The 14,116-nt window shown below is 40.4% G+C and overlaps 1 protein-coding gene across 9 annotated transcripts in view; it reads right to left on the reverse strand.

Moving 5' to 3' along the window:
* The window catches only part of UTRN (utrophin), a 580,332-nt gene that overhangs the window by 509,721 nt on the left and 56,495 nt on the right, over positions 1-14,116 (reverse strand). The window contains exon 1 of one of the 9 annotated variants that reach the window (XM_025204839.1): positions 12,494-12,572. The exons of the other annotated variants lie outside the window; for them this stretch is intronic. Within the exon in view, the coding sequence (XP_025060624.1) occupies positions 12,494-12,545 (52 nt within the window). The 5' untranslated portion in view covers positions 12,546-12,572. Of the gene's footprint in view, positions 1-12,493; positions 12,573-14,116 lie in introns of those variants that run through there. 9 annotated transcript variants of the gene reach the window in all.

A 14,116-nucleotide genomic window follows, 5' to 3' on the forward strand; every position in this document is an offset into this window, starting at 1 on the left:
CCCCCTCTGCTCCCAGTCAGCAATTGGCCCCTGAGGGACCCCTCCCTGCCCCGGTCAGCTATCAGCCACTGGGGACTCCCACCCCATCGGTGGTCTGGTGCCCCCCCAGACTCCACAGGCATCAGTCACCCATGCTGCCAGTGTCTCTATCATCATAATAAACTAATTCTAAATATCTATACACTTTGGCATTTGCTTTTGGGTTTATCATATAAAAATCAGAGCTGCCCCTGCCCCCTTCACTCACCAGGATGTGGGGTGCTGAACACCACTGATATGTCGGTGTCCTGCCCCTGCTCCTGCCCTTGCCCCTTACTCCCAACCCACAGCCCTGTCAGTGCCCCTTACTCCTGACCCACAGCCCCTGCCTGCCCCACTAACTTCCTCTGGGCAGCAGCTCCGTCCCAGCACCAGGACATGAGTCCAGCTGCAGCTGTTCCACCTGCTGCTTCATGGCTCTGAGCAGTGCCAGCCCTTGCTGTTCTGCTCCCTGTGCCCAGCAATCTCCATGCCGTTCTTAGGAAGCCCTCAACTGAGGCTCAGGGACTGGGCTAGGTAAGCCCCTTCCCTTCTATGCTGGTCTCCCCCTGCACAGGCTGCTCTAGGTGGGCAGGGGAACTCTAAGCCTGGCTCTAGCAGGCTCTCCTACCCACAGTGCTTCCCCACCCCTGACCCCCCATCTCTCTCTCACACATATCCACACACCCCTGTTGACACTTCCACCCCTCTTCCCAGCCTACCACAGCCCGCTCCAAGTGTTTCCTGGGACCAGGAGCCCCGCCCAAGCTAGGACCACATGTCCCAGCACTGGTGTGGGCATGGGGCAGGGCTGCAGTGTGGCAGTTGCCCCTGCAGCCATGGCTCCTGCCAGCAGGTCATGTCCCATTCCCTTGGTCTGGTTGGGTGCACAGAGTGTGAGATTTTTGGAGGGAATGTGGGAGAAAGGGGTTGTGGGGGGTATGGGGTTTGTGGGTGGATTGTGTGGGTGTTTGTGGGTGGGGGGGGACTGTTCGGAGGGGGGAGTGGGTCCCCTGCCTGCCCCCACTGCATGTTGCACAGCCCCCCTGCAGCAGCAGCCACCATCAGGCACTCAGGGCCTGCTGCTGGCAGAGCCTCCCCGCAGCATGGCCCTGGCATCTGAAACCCATCTGTGCCACATGGTGCAGCTCCAGCCTGGCCTGGGGGCATGTGCCTTCGGGCAAGACTGGGCCGCTCTTACCGTCACCCAGGGTCCTGGCACCACATGCAGTTAACATACAACTATGGGTTTTGTCCACAGTGGTTTTGGCTCTACTCAGTTTAGGTTCTTTTTAAAACAATGTCATTAATTGTGTCTGGCAATTTCTGAGACTGAAGTTTGTTAAATAGCTTGTGCCTTTTCAGTTGGTTGACTGCATACATAGTAGCATGGCAAAACTTTAAAAAAAAATATATATATATATATCAATCCAGGCCTTTTTGTTGGTTGTCTCAAACAAATTAACATAATAATTAAAAATAACTTTCATGCATTTCAGGAACAAAATAGATTTTAAGGAAATAAAGGATCCAAATTGGCAAGGTATTTTCTCTGCTGTTTATTTTAGAATATTTCAAAACATGCTGTACAAGGAATTTGAAAAATACCTTCTTTTGATTCCCAGACTATTTTTATGGCAGAATAAACTAAACAAAGTATACCTGCTTGTCAGCTCACTTTGCTGTTCTGATGTGACCAAGTACTTTTATGTATTAAAAAAAAATATATAGATCTTCCAGGTCAAAGTGTCCATGTTCTTTATATCTCAATTATGGCTCACTTCAGTTCTACCACCAAAAAAAATGAAAAAAAACACAAAAAACCCTGTATTGTGACAGTGAAATTATAGGTGAGTGAAAGAAGATTTCTATTTGTATTTGTGCCTTTTTTATTATCTCTTTTTTGAGATATATGAAGAAAGCCTGAAAGTTTGGGAGTTTAGGGGATCTGTGGGTTTATTTTAGAAACCAGATTTGGGGGGTTTTGCATTTTACATTAGAAACAGACGTATCATGAACACTAACTCTAGTCTTCCAGAGTTTTGCTAGAGAATCTTCCAAATGCCACAGACCATACATCCTCTGAGCTCTTGTACTTTGTAAGACATTCCAGCCTAAATCATCACTCACTCATTGGAGTAAGTGAAGTGTGACCAAAATAAGTAAGGAAGTAAATTCTTAGCAATCTTAATAAAAACTTCTTCCCAACTAAGAAGCTCAGCTTTCACTGTCAACTCCAGTGCCATCATTTCAAAATTTCTACAGTCCTATAATAGGTTTACCTGAAGTGATACATAAAGTGATTGAGGTTTGCTTAGGACTAGTTAACAGTTTAACCATCCCCAACCTTTCATCACCCATGGCTGTTTAACATGCAAGTTTAACGCCTGTTATAAATCCAAAAGGAAGCCTTCTCCAAGATCTTTTTTTCCTAGTTTACACACCAGTGGTTCGCAACCTTTTCAGACTCTCAGCACCCCTCATTTGACTCTCTGAACCCCTCCATAACCTGTAAACTGAGCAGCACGTCATTTCAAAAACTAAGTGCTATAAGAAATAAGTTTTTGAAATGGCATACTGCTCTCTTGCAGGAAGGCTGGGCAGTGGGGGTCAGGCAGAAGCAGGCAGTGACAAGCCTGAGCCTGAACTTATCTCTTTGCACCTTATAGCCCCCTTCAAAAGATCTTATGGTGCCCCTGGACAGAGAATCATTGGTATAAGCAGTTTAATACCGATATAATGGTGCTGTAGCGTTGTTTCACTGTGATGGTTCAGCAAATCTGCAAGAAGCAGGATTTGTTTCATACTGCCTTTTACTGGACCAGTTGTACAGTTGAGAGATGGAAGACACCATAGCATATGTAGTGCTGGGAAACCAGGACACACCCTGGTCAGTACACCTCTGATTAGGCAAGCTTTGGGCATATCCTCAGGTGATACTGGAAAAACAGGCAAGTGCCTAAAAACTTGTCTAAGAATACTCCCAACTACTGTATATAGTTAACTCAGTAAAAGACCTTAGCAAACAAATTCTGCTTCTCATTTAAGACTCAAGCAGGTGTAGCCAATTCCTGCCTAACCTTGACATTTTCCTAGTCTAGACACAATAGTCTTTCAGTTTAGAGATAACTTGAATTTCTGAAGTGAAAGTCCAAACACATACAGAGCAAAAGTCCTTCTGTATATCATGAAGAAGTGAAAAAGAGCACAAATCCTTTTATTTCCTTTGAAGGTAATAATCTAGTAAATTATAGCTCATGACTATTATCCTTCCCCCTTCTAAACCAAGATCTACCTCAATCTCTGGACCTATGCAGGGACAAGTGTAAAATTAGGATTCCTACAAGCGCAAAGTGTGAGAAATATTACAGTGGCCATTCCTTCCCAGTACCAGTCATATGACAGGAGTCAGAATTACAAAGAGTTATGAAGCAGTCCAATATCTATAAAAATTCCAAGGACTGCTCTCAAGTCTTACTCACAAAAAATTACAAATAGAAACATTAAGCAAAGATAAAGTATTATCACAAACTAGCATAATTAATATGGTGCACAAATAAATATGTACATTTAAAAGGGAAATCAAAATAGATGACCTGAACACCCTGACAGAAGAACTTTTCTGCCTCTTGTCAGGATACCAGTAAATACCTATTCTCTCCAAATTTCTGACTTTGTCCATACAGATACATCTTGTTCTGAAAATAGAACTGTTGCACCTGTTCATCCACTAAGGCAAATCTGCAACTTGAAGCCTGTATTTGTTGCTCCTTAGAGGTTGTAATACCAGTAATTTGGCAACCACACATTATTTTAGTCAGCTTTGCCACTGCGATGCAATATCCTCAAGAAAAAATAACTGTGCACTGCTATGCTCACAGCCATGTGTATGTCCCCTCTTCTTGCCATAGGATTGATGCTCAGAAGCATTTCTGAATTCTGTTAATTTTGCAGCTAATATAGCTATTAACTTGGTAGGGGAGCAGCCACTTCTTCTTTGAAATCTAACATTTTTGCACCCAATGGGGAGAAACTGCTTGGCTAGGACATTTGGTGGATTGTAAAAAGAGCATTTTTGTTTTCCAGAATCCAAAAATTTCAACCGTGTTACACTTTTGTGAAACATCTCACCACACAAGAAGTACATGGAGTAAGATTGTATGCACCTTTTCTGGAGAAGAAAAGTTCGCTATTTGAAAAAGGTAGATTTTCTTAAATTTACCTTCCCTTGTTTTGTTTGACTGCTAGCAATCTCTCCCCTGCACTGAAAATCAACTTTACAGATTGTTTGCGACCCATTTGTTCAGGTGCCCTCAAAACACAACGCTTCCTCACAGAAGTGTCGTTCTTGTCACCAGTCACAGGCTCAGAGGTTAATGACTTAGTCTAGAATTTCAAATGTAATTCCACTTTGAGGCTGTTGTGTGAAATACATTAATTGACACATGACAAGATGAGAAACCATATCGTTTACCCAGTAATGTACAGATATATGCAGTTAAAGCATATTATCTACTTCATATAAAAGATATTGTCTCATGGTTGAAAACAGATCTTTTATTTCACAGAATGTACTACACCAAATAAATACTTGAAATCTAATTTATGCATCTTAATGTTGTATGAAGCCATCTTCCAGTTGCATGCTCAGTCTCAGAGGTTATTCCAACCTACATCATTCTCTATCTATACAGAAAGCAGCATAACGTTCCATCAGTAGTACCAAACCTCTGGCATTTCAGGTCTTGGCTTCAAACTCAGCGGGCCATTGTGATTAAAATGCAATTCAGACTCATTTCTCCAGATGGAAATGAGCTGCATTTCAGCATTCTTACCGACTGTTATTATGGCTTAGAATCCAGTTTTACAAGGTTCAGTTAAGTGGGTTAAAACAAAAGTTTGTTCCATCTGTACAGACATACAAAAATGATCATTTAACTTTCAAGCATTACCAAGTTGTCAAAGGTCTTGCTACATGGTAGATTTGATTATTGAAGGCATAACAAGCATGGGAGAAATGCCAACTTTAACAGCTGCAGAAACAGAGCAACACTAACCCTTTCTGTTAAAAATTAATTTGAGAAACATAGCTGTCCACCTCCCCCTTTTGCAGTACAGGAACCCCTATAGCCACACACCATTCCTTTTGGTTTCATAAGAGAGTTACTTTACTCATAAGAGAGGTACTTTTCCCCGCTACTAAATTTAAATTTCAACAAATCTTTTAAAAGGAGTTCATCAATTGGATAATCTTTTGCGAAAAGTCAAAGTTAAAATTATATATTTTTTCCGCACAATTTTAATATCATTTACATTCCCCACAAAAATCATTAATACATTTTGCAAGAGATTCCATACTCTAAGGCCCACTGACAACAAACCAACTAATCTACTAGATGCTAACTTTAGTAATTTTAAAATAAAGACTTTCAATCCTTTCCTCCAGTGCTCTTTAGAATTTATATATAACAATTAAATTTCAAAGCATCTTGAGTGACAAACCTTGACATATCTCCTTTCTCTATAAGACAATTACACTTTCTAAGACAATTCCATTTTTAATCCACTGGAAGCATCATCTAGGGAACTAGCTCAGCTTGCTTTCGAACTCACTTGCTTAGAAAACATTTCAGTACACTCTCCCCAGCTACCACACAAATACACAAGCTAGGTCACATAGACATCCCATCCAATTCTTGTACTCATTAGGGACTAGAGCAGGAAGCATATGGCATCCTCTATAGCTAGAGCTAGAGCATTTAAGGAAAATGAGAAAAATGACTCGCCATCAAATTCACAGTTACGGAGAATGCATTTTTATCCAAGCTTCTGAAAATGCAGGAGGCCCAGCTCCATTAGACACAATGTAAAGGGGCAGAGGATGCTTTAAAAAGTGCATTTTTCCCAACACTTTATTTTTTAGCTTTCATGGGTGTGTACAGACGAGCGGGCATGTGCATTTCCCCGGTGACAACTAGCAGTGGCTAGTTGTCACTGTGCCCCAATATGTGCCATTGCTAGTTGTCCCCGTGAATGTCCCTGCATGTGCGCTCTGGCACAGGGCAAATTGTCCCGGGTGCAATAGGGGAGGCTGAGGTCAGCACCTGGGCTGGCCCCAGCAGCCTTACCTAGCACCCTGGAGGCCTCCCAAGACTGCAGCAGCATTGATTTGGCTGCATGGAGCCTGGCTGACAGCTGGAGTGCGACTCTGGCAGGCCAGGCTCTGGTTTCAGGTGGTGCATGCTGCGGTTATGTGTGCTGCGCCACTTATTTTTGGCATTCTTTTTACTTCTTTTTTTATACTGGGATTTCCCAATATCTAAATTTGACTCCGTGCTGCAAATATGCAATGCAAAGAACCAAATCGTATGCACGTGGCACATTCTGCAGTGCCTCAAAAGCCTTTGAGGCACTGCAAAGTGCATGTGTGCGTCCGTGTGGACACGCCACACAACTACAAAAATTAGTTGAAGAAAATTAAAGAAAAATATTTTTCTGTTTTCTTATTTATGCACTTGATAGAACTTCACATATTATAGTCACTATGAACATCTTCTACTATTATTATTTCCCCTCTTGCATGTGTGGATGTTACATCCAGCAAAAGCAGAGAAAATGTTATAAAAACAGGAAAAAAAATTTTAACACTGCAATCACTGACAGAAGGTCTCAGGGGCAGGTATACGATATGAAACTATGCACAACACATATTTAACTAATCACTTCAATATCAAGATAATAACATACTTCAAGATAAAAGGTTAATCAGCAGAGTTGTTGCCAAAGGAAAATAACTATGTAATTTTCAAATAGATTTTCAGGAAGTACAGTTGTTTGAGAAAGAATGCGTTTGAAATTGGTCCTTCAGGATAACTGCATTAGGCAAACTGATTAACAGGTTCCTAGTTTCTTACAGTAGCATAAACAATATAGAAAATATTATTTTTGCTAATGATAAATGTCAGGCTTCAAACAGTTCAAATATCCCACTGCACTTCGGAAGGAAAAATATACCTCTCCACCTGAAATTTTACTTTCTTCTTACAGACAGTACTCCTGAAATTATCAGAAGTGGTGCGATTAAAATTAAACAAGAAAAAAAGAGATACAAGCATACAAGGATGCTAGATACATAATCTTGAATGGACATTATCATGTTTTAAATAATAATCATAAAAAGAACCCTACAGAACTAAAGCGATAGGCTGACATGCATCTGAACAAGGTGGATTTTTACATGGAGGGGAAGGAAAAAAAATTCAAGCTGAATGTTATTATGCTAATGAGACCTTGTTACAAGATGCAGTAATTTATAAAATAAAGCAGAAATATAATGTCTCCCAATAAGCACTTCCTCTCCTTTCTTAGGCAGATATGCAGTTTGTTGGTTGAATCTTGTCAGATGCCAAAGGTTCTGGGAGTAAATAAGAGGCAGAGATAAAGGAAAAATTACTGAAATAATCAAGTCAAATACTTACGAAAGGACTTTCAGTGACATGGAAGAGCACTAAGCTCGAGATAACTCTCTGAACAGATGGAGAAGGGCAAGAGTCTCCCCCTCCTCCTACTTAAGGTCCTAAAGTTTCTCTGCAGAACAAACTTAAGCCAAGATTAAACCATCCATACAGGAGACAGCAAAATTGCATCAATGGGTAAAATATGTAGAATCTCAAATGAGATTAAATTGAGTCCCACATCTAACTGCGCTACAATTTCTCTCAAAGACTTTACAGAAAAAAATACATGTCTGTAGAGTACACTTACTATCCCCTGCACTGTTTCAGAGGAGCTGCCTCCTAATCTAACAGCACTAATACCATCTCTACTAGTGTTTGGGGCATGTATTGCAATGACAGTGACAGGCCAACCCAATAGCTAACTTGTTTGCCCACCTGTTCACACAGACATAATTATACTACTTCTGGATTAAGCAACAACCTGTATAGATCAGCATGGTCTAGGTGATACTGCTGCCAGAGATGACAGGCTTACTAGAAAGATGCAGCCGAAGAGGACACTGCAAAAAAGCACTGCAAGATGCAACTCACTCAAGGAGGCATGCTTGCTTAGTTTTTGTCTCTCCTGGTGTTACAAGATCAATTAATATCTGAGAGTATAATCAATAAACTAGACTTGAGAGGGAGAGAGGGAATAATTTCTGCACTTGCCCGAGCAGCCAAGAGTGTAACTGGCTGGGCAGGAGCTCTGCAGAAAAGGACCTGGGTGTTACAATGGACAATAAACTAAATATGAGCCAGCAGTGTGCCCTTGTTGCCAAGAAGGCCAATGGTATACTGGGCTACACTGGTAGGAGTGTTGCCAGCAGGCCAAGGGAAGTGATTATTTCCCTCTATTTAGCACTGGTGGGGCCACATTTGGAGTACTGTGTTCAGTTTTGGGTCCCCCACTACAGAAAGGATGTGGACAATTTGGACAGAATCCAGCAAAGGGCCACAAAAATGGTGAAGAGACCAGGGCACATGACCTGTGAAGAGAGTCTGAGGGAACTGTGCTTATTTAGTCTAGAGAAGAGAAGACAAAGGGGATTTAATAGCAGCCTTCAACTACCTTAAGACAGGTTCGACAGAAGATGGAGCTAGACTGTTCTCCGCGGTGACATACCACAGAACAAGGAGCAAGAGTATCAGGTTGCAGCAAGGGATGTTTACATTGGATATTAGGAAACATTTTCTCACTAGGAGGGTAGTAAAGCACTGGAACAGGTTACACAGAGGTTGTGGACTCTCCATCCTTGGAGATTTTTAAAACCCGGGTAGACAAAGCCTTGGCTGGGGTAATCTAGTTGGGAATGGTCCTGCTTTGAACAGGGGGTTAAACTAGGTGACCTCCTGAGGATCCTCCCAACCCTAATTCTCTATGATTCTATGCTAAAAAGGAAACAGACAAATATAATCCAAAAGTTTCTCTCTAACTGTACATGTAGAGAGAAAAGGGAGAAGGTTTTACATAGCACGACTTGCTTGTAAACCAAAATACCAGGAGATACTGTAAAAGACTCTTGCAGGAAAGACAGGAATCCACTTATATTGTGCAAACAGCAGTTTGCCAAATCCCATTGACTTTATTACTAAAGGTCCCACTTGAATCAGCTTAAATATGCCTGCTATTTCCCACGGGAAACAGCCTGCTTTCAACTTATCCGCCTCTCTGTTATTGTTCAGAGCCTGCGCTCAGCCTCTGTTCAACTGCTGGCACCTCACTAAAGATCATCCCATTTTTACTCAGAGCACCTTGCCCTTAACAGCACCCTTGAAGCCAAATGAACTTAGTCAGTTTGAGGATTGCTGCAAAAACACCCAGTGGATGAGATGGGCTCGAGGATTAATAGACCACAACAACACTGGCACTCAGAAAATTGTCCAAACAGCCTGCTATATATGCAGCTTAAACCATATCACTGAGGCTAAGAGCTTAGTAGGTTTCTAAAGAGGATAAGTCTTTTATAACAAGTATAACAACAACATCCCATTAAATCAGATAAACTATAATCTAGTATAGTAATAAACCCTCATATGTCCAGTCAACCATAAGTAGAAGCAACAGTTACAGAAGTTATCCCATAACTATCCAAAAGGTCATAAACAAAACTGTTCTGAATTTTCATCCCCTTTGGAAGGCAGTGAGCTCACCAAGTATGAAGGCATAAGGACAGTAGACCTTAGGACGCAGGCAGGCACTACGCAGTTCCTGTAAATGTGCTGAGACAGAATTCAGAACAAGCGGGGAGAGAATAGATAGCTAAATCATAAGAGAAGGTCTGTTAAGAGACTGCAGACAGTTAGCTATGGGGTTTTTAAAGGTACAAGGCACTCAGAAATTAATTTTTTCTTAACCAAGATTATTTTGCTCTGGGTGTTAGGAGAGAGATGAGAGAGAGACAGGAGTTGTGTTTAATTCAAGGTATGGATACAGGGCGTTGGCTAGCTCTTGAGAGTCCCTAACTCAAATCTGTCAAATATTAGACTTCTAAGAAGAAATTCAGGATTAACTACAGCTTCCAAAAAGGAACCGAGTCACTCTTCTGCCCTGCCTAAGCCTAGAACATTTACAAATTTGTACATTTTCTAGAAACAGCTAGCCACAAGTAAACCATATAACCAAATACTGCATACAACATGCTTTTTAAGCTTGTTTAAAACTTTACATCTATGCTTTCCCACCTTCTGTATTTTATTCCCCAAAAGAATAAAAGAACAAAAGAATAAAATAAAATATTCTATTTTATTTTATTCTTTTGGTTTTCCACCTATACTCAGAAGGGTATTTTACCCTCATATTGACTTCTCTTTTTTTCATCCTTACAATATTTCAGCTTGCTTGATCTCTTCAAAACTGAACAAAATGGAGTTTGAGAAACTATTTGCATTTAGCTTTTCTATTTAGTTTCCACTGTTCTCTTCCTCCCCCTTCCCAAATCCAATCTATCCTAATCTTTCTCTATCAATTTTAATTCCTTTCCCTGGGGTCATTTTAAAGTATCTGTGGCATGTCCGTGTGTGCCTTAACGTGCAGCAGCCTATTCTACTGTGCATTAAAGTGGTGCGTAAAAAAAGTGTTAATATGCTAATGAGCAATAGAATAGGCTATTGCACATTAAGCATCACCTAAAAAGCATGTGCTTACACTACTGCACATTAGCGCAACCTAAATGCGCATTTATTTAGTACCTCTTATTGGAGGCACTACATTTAATGCATATTAGGAAAAGTGCATTAATGCACACATAGATGCTCCTAGTCAATGTATATGTCCTTCACACACTCCAAATGAGCATTACAGATATTTTGGACAATACAGTAATGAATTTGACAGTGCAGTAATGAACTTTAACCTTATGGGAAGAAAGCTAATTCTCTCTACGAGAAGCTTTTAAACCAACACAAAATTCTGCATATTAACACACATCTAGCACTTAGAGAAGCAATTAGTAACAATTTAACTAGGAGGGTTTACATTTGTACTCCATCCCTATTCACAGTTTGGATTGAGCACACTTAGAAACTCATCCGTGTATAACTAGAGCAATGATTCTCAGCCAGGGCGAACACACAGCTCCCTAGTGCAGTGGTTCTCAATCTTCTGAGACCCGAGACATCCCTGGACATATTTGAGGCACCCTTCAGAAAATGCCAACTAGTTTTCACTCATTTTTAACTACAGAAAAAAACAGAGCTTTTTTTCTCTGTAAAAAACTCAGAAAGACCAAAACTATGGATTTATATAGGAAATCTCTGGGTTTTTGTGAATCATGTTTGTAAACTTAACAGTGCTAACATTCTGTGGCAATTTATGGCACCCTCAAAAGGATCTCAAGGCACTTGTAAAGTTATAACTAAATCCAATGAGCATGCCCAGAAATTTACATCAGCTAAAATGGAAGTTTAGGCTGGATTAGGCCCTTAAAAGAATAAGGGCTAGATGCAGATCTCATTTATTCTGGTTAAACACCAGATCAGCTCCATTGCTCCAGATCTATGTACATATTTATGAGACTGTAAATAGATCATATTATATCACTTCACTTAAAATCTGAAATTTCTCTCTTGTTCTAGTATCCAAAATTCAGGTCGAAACTGAAATGAAATAAAACAGATGGGCTAAACTCTCTGTTGCTTAGCTAGTTTGGAGTCAATGGAGTCACTTTATATTATCAAATAATCAGTCTCCAAGCTGACTGGCATGAGGCCCTTAAGGTCTGAAATACCATGCCCTGTCAGAGGCATAATGTCATCTAGAACACTGAGATTCAACTACGTGGATGTCTTCACACTGAAACTGCTCTGCTGGTCACGTTTTTTTTGGCTTTGGCCCCATACCACTGGAACTAGCAATCCCTAAAAAGTCTCAACAAAAAAAGAAAGAGTGGTCCCAGTTTCTTCTCTACCAAAAGTCCACCTACTTTATTTTTCATTACATCAGATTTCATTCATCTTTACTGAAATGTAAATGGTGGTGAAGTTAAGGATGTATGTTAATTCAATATACTCAGCAATCACAATGAGCAGAACACTATAAAAGTGCAGTCAACAAGATCATCAACTGAAAAGGATGTAGTTTCCTTTCTGATAAAAAGAAACATTAGCAAAACTGTCCAGTTTCCTCTCATGTTTAATTTTTACATGGTTTCAAAGGAAGCCAACCAGTGAAAGAATAGGAGAACTTTCACCAAATGTATGCTGAAAAGAAATATTTAGATTAAAAAACAGCTGAAGGTGAACGGATCTGAGAGTGTTTAGCCAGCCACAATTCACACAGTACTTAAAACAGAGTTGTGCCACAAACAGCAGATTGTAAACCGTCTTTTCCTTGGACTGTTTCCTGCCTGTCTTCAATGACATGTTGCTATTAGACTTAGAAAACTTGCATCAGATAAAGGTAGACAGAAATAACATTAATTTACTTTTTTTTGTCCTCTGGTCTTGAAAATACACTTATGTCTTAAATACTTACTCACCTGGTAGAAGAGAGCAAGCCTGGATGTCAATATCCCCAGGCATAGAAAACATATGCTTTTTCCACTGAAGTTTTTTACATGTCTGGATGCTCATGTTCAAGCTTTATGTTTAAAAACAGGAAAATGAGGATGGAAAGGAAGTGCCTGCAAGTACACTCATGAGAACTGCATGCTGGGATTTGAAAGGGAGGGTGGGAGGGGAGAATTTGTTTTTTTTAAGAGGAGAACTTGACAAACTGCAACAGTGTGAGCCACTCAGGAAACAATTAAACTTTTCAGTATTAAAGAATATATGCAAACAATGCGGACTCAAATAATTAGAGAGAGGTCCCTATTTATAAAGGTACCAATATACTGCTGGGTGTTCTTAAAAAGTTAATTCTTTCCCTTCCTGTTTTCAAAGCTATAGCAAGTTAAAAACTCTACAGGCTGAAGGTAGGAAAGAACCTGTGGCGATTGCCCTCTGCTGTTCTAAACAAATAGCCTGCTGAAGTTTCAAGCAACGTCCTTTAAAAGCTGTATACATACTCCTGTTAGCTACAAACAACAATGACCATTGATAAAGCACTTTGCTTCTCTGATTTTTTTTTTCTATGAAAAGCTATCTGTAATAAACTGTTCTGAAAGCAGGTACCAGTTACATATTTTAGTGTGGGTATTTCAAAGACGTACAAGTAATTTAAGCACTACATCTTCCTTTCATTTTAGCAGATCGCTGGTGAAACCCCACCGCTGATATGAAAATCCCAACTTTTGTTTTCATGTAAGCTACAAAGATAAGATCATCATGAAGTAGACACACCAAGACAAATGCCAGAGTATCAACTCCAAGCAATCTTAAGGTCACCACACCCAATCTAGGTATAGGCAGCTAGTGGGGCAGAGGGACTAGCATGGCCCCAGGCTGGGGAAAGTGGCTGGGGCTTTCCCAGCCCTGGGGCTGCACCGTAAACACATGCAGATGTTCACAAGCTCAGGTTTCCTAAATCAGGTTAGCCGAATATCAATGTAAGCTTGTACACCTACTTAGGTGAACAACGTTTAAATCAGGCATGCCTTTTTTGCCCAATTTAAGACCTCTCAGCACTTGAATGATTGGGCATTTAGATCAGCCTAACCCTGGTTCATTTCCTTATCTGACCCTGGTTTGGAACAACTGTACATACCTGAAATTAACGATAAGTTAAAAATCACATTTAGCGCATACACACAGAAAACATGCAACTCCGCTCCCACCCTTCAAATGGTCAACAGAAGAGCATGCTGAATCTCAGAAATGGCAGATTAGAAGTGCTTCAATTTAATTCTGAAATATGCTTATGAAAGTCATGGTTACATGTGCTTTAACACAAGCTATATTTTGTATATTTCTGATGGTAAATGGTAAGTAACAACAGGTAACTGAGGTAACTGGGATTAAAAAGATTAAAGAAGAGTTTATTAGAGAGGAAAAAGGTAGAAGGAATAGTCCATGTAGAAAGGATACTACCCAATTTACCACAGATATTGGCATTAAAGTATATTTTAGGAATGGTGGCATATTTCTACCTGTTTTATTTCTTTATTCATAGATGCTGGGGTCAGAAGGGACCTCAACAGATCATCGAGTCTGACCCCCTGCAT

The sequence above is a fragment of the Alligator sinensis genome, unplaced genomic scaffold (genome assembly GCF_000455745.1).
Source record: "Alligator sinensis unplaced genomic scaffold, ASM45574v1 scaffold153_1, whole genome shotgun sequence".
Classification (NCBI taxonomy): Eukaryota; Metazoa; Chordata; order Crocodylia; family Alligatoridae; genus Alligator; species Alligator sinensis.